The sequence below is a fragment of the Falco cherrug genome, chromosome 7 (genome assembly GCF_023634085.1).
Source record: "Falco cherrug isolate bFalChe1 chromosome 7, bFalChe1.pri, whole genome shotgun sequence".
Classification (NCBI taxonomy): domain Eukaryota; kingdom Metazoa; phylum Chordata; class Aves; order Falconiformes; family Falconidae; genus Falco; species Falco cherrug.
In genome coordinates this window covers 42,900,893-42,913,474 of record NC_073703.1, presented here as the reverse complement: position 1 = coordinate 42,913,474, position 12,582 = coordinate 42,900,893, and the positions used below count along the sequence as shown (strand labels likewise).

The 12,582-nt window shown below is 36.2% G+C and overlaps 1 protein-coding gene across 13 annotated transcripts in view; it reads left to right on the top strand.

Moving 5' to 3' along the window:
- The window catches only part of DGLUCY (D-glutamate cyclase), a 47,688-nt gene extending 35,346 nt beyond the window's left edge, over positions 1 to 12,342 (top strand). For all 13 annotated transcript variants that reach the window (XM_055715748.1, XM_055715740.1, XM_055715743.1 and 10 more), the window contains 4 exons: positions 784 to 932; positions 5,773 to 5,892; positions 7,592 to 7,743; positions 11,947 to 12,342. In XM_055715748.1, the coding sequence (XP_055571723.1) occupies positions 784 to 932; positions 5,773 to 5,892; positions 7,592 to 7,743; positions 11,947 to 12,090 (565 nt within the window). In that variant the 3' untranslated portion in view covers positions 12,091 to 12,342. The remainder of the gene's footprint in view (positions 1 to 783; positions 933 to 5,772; positions 5,893 to 7,591; positions 7,744 to 11,946) is intronic.
- Positions 12,343 to 12,582: the final 240 nt, after the last annotated feature.

Below are 12,582 nucleotides of genomic sequence, written 5' to 3'. Positions count from 1 at the left end.
ATTTCAGTCCCCAAAAGCTGAAGTGTTTCTTTAAAGTAGACAACTAACCTGCTTAAGGTCTCTGGAACCACCGTAGATACCCACCCACAAGAACATTAAGTAATTCAGCAGAATTAGTAACCTTTTAACAGTAAAACTGGAGAAGCAGAAGCAAAACAACTTAATTCTAACATACAGTGGCAGAACTGAGTACTAAAATTCTGCTTAAAATGTAGGACATCTGTAGCACATCTGTCTACTCTCATAAGTAGCAAAACAGCCATAGACTTAAAGAAAAATCCTCCAAATCTAAAGACCCAAACCAAAAAAATCCCTAACCAGAAATAAAAAAATATTTGCCAAGCAGTGTACTTTAAGAAGAGATTATATTTGCACTACCAAGGATTTAGATGATCATTAATTTCCACTTTTTTGTTTTCTTTGAAAACACTTATAGACTACTGTCTTACAAGGTATTGCCTATTTTAACATGAAACAGAGCATGGCCAGATGGCTGACCCAAAGGATTGCTGGTTAGGAGGATTTCAGGAACTTCTCCATTTCTTGGTGGCAAATGTGGTTTGAGGGAGTTGCACTGAAGCTATAAAGAAATAGACTAACCTTTTAAAATAAACTGTAGAGAACTACATTCAGAAATAACAAAACAGTTTCCAAGTTTTACCTTGAATCCCAAAACGGTCAGAACACAGAACCAAGCACACCAGGAGAAGCAGCCAACAGAAAACTTTGCTAGGTGAAAATCACAGCTTCAACTCCTCTGTTTTTTCACTCCTCTCTAACCAGATTTGATCACCTGATAGCAATAGAGCGTGCTGGGATGGCTGCTGATGGCAATTATTACAATGCCAGGAAAGTGAATATTAAACACCTTGTGGATCCCATAGATGACCTGTTTTTAGCTGCACAAACCATTCCAGGAGTCACAACAACAGGTATGTGTGAGTTTGTGTTATATTCTCAAAGTGAAAGAAGCACAAAATGGGAACTCTTAGTGGAAGTGCAGGGGAGCAGGAGGCAGATGTTGAGTAACTGCTTGCAGGCTACAGCTGTTCATTGTGGTTGAATTTAAAGAGACCGTTACTGGAGAAAAAGTACAAGTTTCTATTGAAAAGTTCTCACAGCTGGAAAAAATAAGGGAGTTGATTTCAAAGTTATTTAAGGACAAAAAAACCAAACCCAAGCCTAGATGTATTATCTATACATCAGTGTGCGTACATACATTTCTCTAAATGTAGTTTTTAACACAGACTTTATTTTGCATGTTATGTGTGGAAGGCAGCATAGAAAGCAAATGACTGTTGAATGGAAACATTACATATTAAATATTATATTTATTTTTATGAATATTATACCTGTGTTAAAACAGCAGTCTGAATGGAATCTTAGTTTATTTTGTCTTTTAGCAGTACATTCTCTTAAGCAGAGATTGCATATTTGCATCTACTACAATAGTGCCTTCTCTAACAAAATATATGTATACGGTAATAATCTTTAAAGGAGGACATTGTCCTTTCTGTCACAACTGCATCGACATTCGCTAACACTTCTAATAAGAATGCTTTTGTCAACATAGTGCTCCTCTCTTTTGCCAGTGGTCCTTTCTTGGAAGTTTAATTGCGTTTGGTTTTGAAAAAATATGACATAGATCAAGGTGTATCTATACAAGTGTTGTACAACGCTCTTGTACAATCAGATGCCTCCTGCTACTCTGTGTGGACCAAAACAGAGCCTGGAGATCTTTAATCTGTGTAACTATTAGAAACAAAATCAGAAATGAGTGTCACAAAACAAGTAAGTACCCATGTCAGGCTGATTTCACTCACATTAAAACATGTCTGCCAGTCTGGCTTTTTAATTTCTTGTAGTGCTGTGGACTCACTCCTGTTACCAAAAACACAGGAACTTTGACTTCTCAGTGTTGACGTTTTTCAAATGTTTCCACAGAATTTACAGAGCTCCTGCAGAGGCAATGCATAGTCAGATTTCAGTGTGTTGGAATCATTTAAAGCTGTATAGCAGAAGAGTTCCCTGGTGTTTCTGTATGTTCTGAAAACTTGCAGTACGTTTTGTTTAGATGTAATTCCATTTTTTTCCTATTCCTGAGGAGTAACTCTCATCATTCAAAAAGAAGCACTCTAGATGGCACTCTGCTGGCAATCTTGGTAGAAAAGCCAAAGATTGACTGAATAAAGATAGAGAAAACTCCCTTTCATAAAGATGTTTAGCAAAATGCCTCAGAGCTTGATCTGCTGCAGCTGATTTCAATTCTTGTCCCTGTTTTTAGAGTGTTGATACAGGGACTTGGTCTTTCCAGCTATTATATAATATCACATCCTGATTCCTTTAATAAAAATGCCCTAATCTTTTAAAATATCTGCCAGAGCAGGTCAAAGAATGTTATTGATTTGGCAGAGTTTGGAGTGTTCTGCAAGGTGGGAATTTAAATCTGTTCAGCAGAATTTGTTTTAAACGTTCCCTGAATATTCAAATATACTATGAAATGTCATTAATTAAAAATATCACGGACTTGTTAAGAAGAAGCAGTTATCCAGATTCGCTGTGTCCCATTGCTGTGAATTTTCTCTAAAGAGATGTCTGCATAGGAAATGATTTAACAAGTCATAAGTTTCAAAAGGTAATGAAAGTACCTGCTCTGATTACCATGGAATTTGTGTATATGGATATTCTGTGCTGGATGACTAACTGAGTATCTAATGAAAAACAATGCAATTGTTTCTTTATGTTGTCTGTTACCTAGTTAACGTTTCTTATTTTGCTTATCATGCTATCTTTTTGTGTCTCTTTTTTTTCTTTTAATTTGATTACAATTTCTTGGAATGGCTGTTGGTTTTCTTCAATGTATTTCTGCAAAGCCTAGCCTAACAAGGCACCGATCTGCGCTGTGGCCTTTGCATCCTATATCTCATTACTGATGACAATGTAGTGCTACTGATTATGGTAAATTTTTCTGGTGGGGCTATCTTTGACTTTCTTCGTGGTCAGCAGGAATTTGGAGGCATATGTCTAGTTCCAAAATAAAATGCAAATATTATACTATGTTAGGGCAGAGTATTCAGATAACTTTCTAGACTAGAAAAGGATACTAGAAAGATCAAATTTTCAGCCTTACAGAAATCTTTACATAGTGTGCTCGGTGGCAAGAAGTATTGTGTTAGTAAGTGGAGAGGGGAAATGTTAGAACATTTGTTACCTGCTGATTAATGGCTGTCAAGATTTGCATTTAAAACAAGGTCTTTGTTTAAAAAAAATCTGATCTAGGAGTTTGACTACAGACAAATTGTGAACAATGCCTACAATTGTATGGGTACTGGTATCATAAAAAGTCATGGAGTAAACAGTAGCCTTCAGGAAAATAAAAAATAAGACATGAAAGGCTGAGGTTGGAAGGGCTCATTTTCCACTAAAGACTGAAGTAAAAGTTTAAGACGTTACAGAAACCACATGCTATTTTTTTTCAGTTGACATAGCTATATGCTTATTCAATTGACCTAGCTATATGCTACTTATAAAGGAGCTAATGAAAAGCTTTCCAAAGTGCTGCGTGAAAAAATATTGTCACACATTTCCCTTTCATACAAATGTTTTTTATCATAGAAGACTGACATCTTATGTGTTTTTTATGAATGCAGTTTAGAAGCCAATGTAGTCAGTGAAAACTTTCATGGAAAATCCAAGAGAGCTATTTTTTCTCTGCCTGGAAAGCACTCAGGCCTTTAGGAGAAGAGCATTCATCTTGTCTATTTTAGGCATCTATATTTGGAATGTCTGCCTTGGGGTGAGATGAACTGAATGTTTGAAGGGTTTGTTTCTCTCTGCTGACTTTAAAAGAAGTATAGCTGACCAGCTCATGGGTAGATGGCTTGTATTTTGTCAGGTGAATCTCAGTCTGGAAATCTAGAGTAAAATGTAGTCCTCTGCTGATGTGTAGAGGAGGAAGAAAACAGATGGTACAGGAAAAATTTTCAGCGTGGTGTTCTTTTCCTCCCAGTGTAATGCAAATGGGATCTATCCACAGCTGTAGATCTACTAACTGCAAAACCATCCTGGTGACAGGACTTTCACAAAGACAAGAAAAAGCAAAGCAAGGCTGATAGAAAAAACCCTCTGAAAAACAGATTAGTATCTTTCAGTTAAAGAAACTGGTGACGATCTTCAAATGACAAGAATTCATTTTAGCATGTTTAAAGACTATTAAGAGCAAAATTTTGGATTTTTAATATAAGAAAAATCAGAACGTTGTATGGATTCTTACAACCCAGTAGTAACTACCATATTTATATATGATGATAGAGGCACCATGATTATGTCATTACCTATTTGAAAAGTACTACCAACAAGCAGATTTTAGAAACCACCATTAAGTCTGAACACCGAAATAATTGTGAACAGATTATTTAAATCCTTTTATATAAGTTGTGTCACTCAGTTATGCTCTCCTTGACTATGTAGACTTAAGGAGTTACATAAAAAATTGCTGCTGAGAAATAATTTTCTATTTCTCTTAGAGAAGAAATTTGCTACAGACTTATGTGAGATGTTTATGCAGTTACTCAAAGTGTTAAATTTATCACTTTTCAGGGCTTGAAGTGTAAATTATAAATACTATAAATTCTCTCCTGTAACACATACTATTCATAGTCACATTTCAAATTCAAATACGATATGTTGCAGTGAGGACTTAGAGCTCTTGACTGTTCTGTTTCAGAGACATGAACTAGGAATTTTCTATAAAACCTTCCAAGTTGAGAAAATGCCATTTTTAGACTAACAGGTGAAAGAGAAATGTTGATTTTCATTTAAACAGATGGAATTTTTTTTTTTTTTTTTGGGGGGGGGGTGTTGTTATACATTAGTAAGAGACTAGAGGTACTATCCAGCTTTCATGTAAGCTGCTAATTTATGTATTATCCTTATCTCCAGATCTCAGAATGACATCTAACAATTTTATGTCCCAAACACAGGATTGCCCAGAATTTTCCTGAAATTACATAGGTCCCATTGATTTTACTGAAATCACTGAGACAAATACATAGCCTTTCTACTTGGCCAGCAAAAATCAAGGGCCCACACCCCAAATATAAGAACACTAAAAAAAAAAAAAAAAAAAGGAAGACTGGCTATGTGTTTCATAAGTTATTAGAAAAAATGAAAACAGTTATAGTGCACAGGGTTGGCCTCTTTGTATACTGTGGCGCAATGATTGTGTAAAACAGATTGCCAAGTCCTACTTCTGCCAAAGTCCTTACATATATTTTTGCTTAACTTTCTGAAATATTTGCTACTTTTAATCTCTTTTTTTTTTAATTAAAGCTTTTAACAAGCCAAAGTTTTCTATGCTTGCTTTATTATAGTCATGGACAAATTCCTCAGGTTTATTTTGGATTAATTTTCTTCTTTATTTGTGCTAATGTACTTCTGATAATGCATTATACCGAACACTTGTTTAAGGCCTTCCATAGGCGAAGTTTACTATCTTAATTCTATCTGCAGTTCTTGAGCACTTGATAATTTTTATTTCTTTTGCATGCACTAATACAGCATACATTGCACATATACGCTTACAGGTTAGTGTGTGATAGGTGATGCTTTCAGCCATTCCATTCACAACCTTCTGGTTTTAGACACTTGATGAAAAAGGATAAATCGCCTTATGTGAAGCTATGAGCTGTTCAGAAATTTCTAAATTTCTGAAAGGATTGTTAGTTATATGCTGGGTTCATACTCATTTGGTCTTTTTCTCTTTTCATAAAGGTGTTGGAGATGGAGGAAATGAATTGGGAATGGGGAAAGTAAAAGGTGCTGTAAAGAAGTACATAAAAAATGGAGATGTTATAGCCTGTGATGTTGAAGCTGATTTTACTATTGTAGCTGGTAAGGGATTTTTTTTGGGGGGGTGGGAGAGTTGCTGATGTTTGAGAACAGAATTGACAAGAAAACATCTGTCTCTCGAACTAATTTGTGTTGGCCCTTTATTTGTATGACCAAGTCATCCCGGGCAAACAAATCTGTCTCTGTATTATGTCCATTTTCTGAAGAGTTAAGCAACTATGGCTTCAGCAGGACTGACTGAAAATTGAGGATGCGCATTTAATTGAAGTGAGAAAGCGCATTTAATTGGAAATAGGAGGGCAAATCCTGAATATTCTTGAAAAAATCACACCTTAAATAAAATAACAAGGAAGACTGCGGAAGTGATCTGTGTGAGAATTAAAATACCTGTGCAGATATGGATTTTCAGTATAATTCATGAGCTTCTGTGGGTGTGACCTTTTCAGGCCTAAATCAGTTATATTTTTTACATGAAGAGATGGTACATCCTTTTACCAGCCACTTAAGGACAGGTGTACATTCTTGATGTACAACAAAAGTTGAATGTTATAGTTAAAATTCTCTGCTACCTTAACATCTTAAGTAGCGCAAAGTAAAATTTGCAAGTGAAAGAGCTGTGTTCAGCAGGGGCCGATTTCTGAACTGCATGGACTATAGGGTACTTAGGCTCAGGTTTTGAGGTTTCTAACCTAGGTATCTAACAATCTTGATATTAAGACAGCAATTTCTGGGAGAAATGAGAGTGTGGTGATAAGTATATCTACTTCTTATGGCTATATGTATATAGTATCTACAGTGGCTGTTTTGGCAATTCTGATAATTTTTACTTTGAAAGCAACTGTCACACCCAGACCCTGCAAAGGGAAGTGAGGTGGAGCTTTGGACATGTTTAAGTATGCAAAACTACATGCACTAAAACAACTTCCACACTTCTTGAAAATTTTGCTATTCTGCATCTCTGGAAAAGGTATCAGGTAGCAGAGACAACTTCTCAGAGCAAGTTTCAAATCTAATGATCCCCAATAGAGTCTTGACAAAGAAGCTGTCTAACAAGACTGTGTGCACTGATTTGATAACAGCATACAGAAAAATTATGGATCTTAACTGTGTTAGAATGTCCTTTTGTTTATGACACTTACACCAAGGACACATCATCAAGACACAGACAATTAGCTTCACCATAGCTTCGTATCTTACAAAATAGCTGAACTCTTTAATCAGGCCTCATTTTGTGACCAAAAAGGGATTCTCTGCAATGGTACAGCGTTCCATTATAAAATCTGACACCAGTAAAAATTTGCCTGGTTTAGGATACTTTATCAAAATCTTCTACCTCTGTGTGGTTAGAAACAAAAGACACCAGGCTGTAACATGGCTCCTGACAGTTCATGGACATCACACTAAGCCAAGGGGAACCGTGCTACAGACCATGCCCATTTGAGTTTTTGCTTTGTTGGAAAGACAAACCACAAACTAAACTAGATGGAAACTTAGAGAAATTCAATCTGTACTAGAAATACTAGAATACATAATACTAGAAAACATTTCAGTATGTTAAGCAATTGTGTATTTCTGAAATAAATGTTCCAAATTCGTGTCAATATTTAATATATATTCATGTTCCGTTTCACCACGCTACATGAGACTCAGTTTTATGTGCCTACCGACCTATGCAGGTTAGGTATCTTTGCAATAGATATTGGGGTTTTTCCATTTTTTTCCTGGTGCCATTCTTTTGCAGGGGTCTCTAACTGGGGAGGCTATGCCATCGCCTGTGCTCTATATATTCTCAGCACTTGTGAAATACATGACCGCTATCTGAGGAAAGCCATTGGATTTCCGCAGTTATCACAGAAGACGGTCTGGCTATCAGCACTTCCTTCTGTTACCAAGGTAATTTCTGTAGGACCAAGGAGTTGTGACTTGCTTGTGACATGCAGATAGGATTTGCTACCAGCTGCTAAATCCTGCCTAGTCCAGTTCGATAGCTTACTTTCACCTGGTCTTTTGGTGACTTTTGCAAGTCACTGGTGAATGAGCAACCACACTGTATTTAGAATATTCCACAAAGGCTTCAAGGCTGATTGAATGTAAAAATCCTCAAAAATGCATGTGTACGTGTGCTGTGACTTCAAGCACAAGACAGCACTACAATTTTATGGGCAGTGCAAGAAATCCTTGCACTGCAATACAGTGATTAAAATTACCTGTTCACTTCCTTCGTATTGTTCATGATTTTATAAACCTCTGTTGTAGCCTTCTTTAGATGTCCCTCTTCCAAAATCAAAAGTCATAGAGTTCTAATACAGAAGCCACTCCATATTTCTGATATTTGCACCTTCTGATCTTTCCACCTTTTCTAGTTATGTTAGAAACTTTCTGTAATTAGTTTTGAATGTTTCTAAACTCAAGACTTGCAGGTGAATATTTTTAAATCTGTTTTGATTAATGCAACTCTGAACAATGTGATATTCTGGGAATACAAAGGTTTCAGACTGAGAAAAGTAAAATAACCGAGAGGGGTGAGAAATGACTGTGATCTGTGTTCATCCTGCTGAGCACATGGCTCTATTTTTAACTTGGCAGGGTTTGTTTTTTGTTGGGTGGGTTTTTTTAATATACATATATATATATACTCAACAATCAGGCAAGGTTGTTCCACCATACTTGTAATAACTTAGGAACTTCAAACTTCAGTCTTACTGGTAGAGTACCTCTATAGACACCTGGGCAAAACCAGTAAGTTTATGACCTGCAAGAATGCTAAGCAAAATGTCTACCATAGATATTGCTCACAACAGTGGAGAATTTATGCTGATGAGAGTACGTTCTGCATGACATGCCAGCAAAACACCTCTTAAGTATTTTAGAATAGGTAACATTTTTTGAAAATTCTTGCTATTTTGATTTTTCATTTAAAGGTCACAAAACTGACACTGATCCCTATGTTTAGCATAGCTGTATAGCCACCTATCCTTTGACTTAACAAAGCACATGGCACCTTTCAGCACAATCTTTTCCTAAAATAAATTACTTTTCATCTTTCAGTGGTTTTGCCCTTTAAATTAATGTATCCTTAAAACTACTATGATCAAAATTCCTGGTAACGAGCTACTGTAATTAAATGTGACACTGTGTACAGGAAATCCTTCTTGGTTTTTACTAAGCTATACAGCTGGGAATATTGAGAATGATTCAATAATGGGCTATTGAAAGTGCAAAACTAAAATCTATTGAGATAAATTAATGGAAACAGTTTTGTGGAGGACAGGAAATTACAAAATGCCTGACAAGAGAATATGGTATCGTTAATTATAAATCACACAACAGTAAACAATGCAGATGATTGAACACATTAGTGTTCACACACTCCATTAATATAAAAAACCCTCAGACCACTTATATTTATATGGCTACTTTCTGCCCAATCCAACTTCTTTTAATGCTATAATAATTACTCTCGTAAGTTAAAGAGCACCACCACACATACCCATGTCAGTGTTCATATTCTCTGTTTGTAACTGGAAAGAAGACAGTTGAAGGAGTGCCTAAGCACCGAACAGCTTTCTTGTAATGTGTTTTGTCTTTCTTCCAAAAATGGCATTCCTTCCGCGAAAACTATAGGTGATCATTACTGGATGAAGAACTCCCCTGAAACACAAAGGTTATTTCTCTGCAGCCTTGTGTTCAAGCAGTGTCAGGATTGCACGCAATAAAGCCCAGAACTGTGGAGCTGAACATTCCCACTGAACAGAATGCTGAGATAGTTCTAAGTGCATGGATTAGTCTTTACATATATTTTATTTAATAAAAGACACTGCATTGCATTTATTCCTTGTTGAGAACTTGATGAACAAGAAACAATTGGATCTAAACAATCTTCACTTACCTTTCATTTGTGGAACTGAATCATAATTGTGTTGTTTAATACAACATTGGTTTGATTTTTCAGATGTTCATGGTACTTTTACACTGAAGTGACTCTAGGGAAATATATTAATTCATACATATCCAAACATAGCTAATGCTAAACATCCCAGAGTCAGCTCTGCATTTCCTTGCATCTCACATCCAGGTTAATATATCAGGCAGTCATTATTTTACTGAACTCTTTATTAATGTTAAGAAATGAACTGTATGGTGCTGATTTTGAAGTTGTGACCTATAAGAATGTTAATTACGTTGTAAATGAGAAATATATTCAAATATGATGTTTGTTTTAGTGTTCTGTATAAGCTTTGTCTAAGGGAGTTTTTCCCATTAACAAAGTGCAAATTAACAAGTTCTTTTTCTATTAATTGGGTTATTTTTCTGGTTACCCCACTCCCAACATAATGATTTGCTAAAGAGAGAACTCTGAGCAAACTGCAGCACTTTACAGCTAAGGAAGCACGCTCTACATTGTTCCTTCAAATGGAAAGAACAGCATTCGATGAGAGGATGCAGTTTATCAGGCATAGCTAAGCAGTATGAAGCAAGCAAGCCTTTTTCCCACGTAAGCAGATCAGAGTGCTCTAACATGTGAGCATGTGGGAGAAGAATTCAAATTAGAAATGATGTTTTGCGTATCCAATTCAAGTGTCTCTTCCGTGACACAAGAGATCTAATTTGCCAATTTGCATATAGATGCTAAGAAAAAGCTCTCTCATGCAGAAAGATCAGTTGATTATATTTGCATTCACATATTTGATCGTTCATGTGAGATAAGCTGATGGATATTTATAGCTTTATAAATTAAAAAGTAGCACTTCTAAAGCTACCGATGTATCCAGATAATTTCCTTAAATAGCTGTATCATTGCAGTGTTGTTACATGATGTCAAGACTGACACCATGTAACTATGCATAATTTTTCTTTAATAGAACACTGGTGCCTCATGTAACTTTGTTGCAGCTAAGAACCAGGATGCATTAAGAGAAAATACAGGACAAATAATAAAGTGCAAATAATAAAGTGCATTCAGAAAACAGGTTACTAAATTATACTAAATTATCTGGTAATAGACCATGCAAAGTATGCTTTAATTCTTTCAGAAATTCTTATATTTTGACCATATACTGTATTATTTAAAATACAACTATATTGTGTCAAAATTCAGATCTAAAGCTATTGTAATCTTTATGGTTGAGGAGTCTTCCTAGGAAAAACCGGAACACTTAATAAGACAATATTAGAGAGTTTAACATCATAATTTTTTCATTGTCAATTTGTGTCCAGGAGATAAAGGACTTTGCTAGAGGTTATTGGATGGGAATATCAAACAAGAAGTAATTAAACGTACAGAAGTGTTTGTCAAGGATGCTGGCAGGGCTGTTTTGGTAGTACTCAAAACCAAGGATTCTGTTCCCTTTGTGTACTTTTAACAGCTCAATTTGGAATATGCTTTGTTATCTGCTTATATTACTGTTAAGCAAGAAAATAACTGTTATAAACATGAAATTGAGTTGCAGTTCTAAACAAAAGTATGCACTATTTCAGAGAATCCCAAGGAAGCACAATTTCAGGATTATTCCCCCATTCCTAAGCAACCCAAATTCTCGTAAAATCAATAGAAAAAAGTGGACAGAGAGCAAAAGGCACACAGATCACAGAAGCTGCAGGAAAGGAAAGTGATTGCCAATGTACCTACTCCCTGTAACCTTTTTTCCTGATGTATCCTCTTACCCTTCTGTTCTTTTTCTTTAAAAATGCATCTGCAGCCAGCTGGTACACTGGGGAAGTGATAGGTAGTGGTTTTTGAGATACTTTGGGAGGAGGTTGCTCTGATTCTGATTTATGCAATATAGGAACTTGAAACCAGGCAAAAAAAAGGATTTGTGTTACTAAATTGATGTTGTTGTGCTGTTTGAGGGAGTGTGGAGAACAAGATCATTCAACAATTAAATAGAAGTCAAGAATGTAAGCCTTTTGATGCTCCCTAAGCTCCAGATGCTACACACATTCTTTGGGACAAGGGAAAAAGTTGTTAGCAAACGGCTGTCAGAATAAATATGGAGGATGTGGTCAGTCTCCCCTAGAATTAGAAGAAAGATCTTGATGAATGCTCTTGTCTGATTCGGAATCTTAATTATATTCTCTTTTTATGTTGGTTTTAAGGAAGAAAAGCTTCTGAAAGCACTTGTGCAGCATGGGGTCCGCAGTGGAAAAACTGCCAGTCTAGAAATGGAAGTGGATGGGCTGCCCTTCTACAACACCCATTCGCTTATGATTGAAAAGCTGCTTCAAGAAGCGCAGCAGTGACTGCCCCTGATGATTTCTGTATCGAGAGTTGCCCCCATGTTAGTTCCTTGTTCCCTAGCCTCTCACAAGGTATAAAAAAATCAGAAAAAGATGACTTTTCATCTCTGGTGTCTGGGCTGCCCACAACCTTTCAGTGTTACATCTCTGTGAAGCAAGAAGGGGATATGATGTCATTGTGATGATTTTTTGGGCTACCTTTCTTTTCTGTAATTATATAATGGAGAATGGATATTAAATGGTATTATATACTAAGAGGTGATCCGTCTTTTACAAAGAAAGCTTGTCACTATAAAATGAAATATTGCACTGCTGTTCCAATTTTACTAACCTTATAACTGCAACAGGAAGTAACTCTTGTAGCAACTTGGATTTAAAAATACCTTGTGGTGGGGAAAACAGCTGCAGTGGAGTGGGGAGGTTCAGAGCAAAAAACCCCAGCGTTAGAGTAGGGAAAGCTGTTAGACACAGCTCCCTTGCACGCTTCCTGTAGCC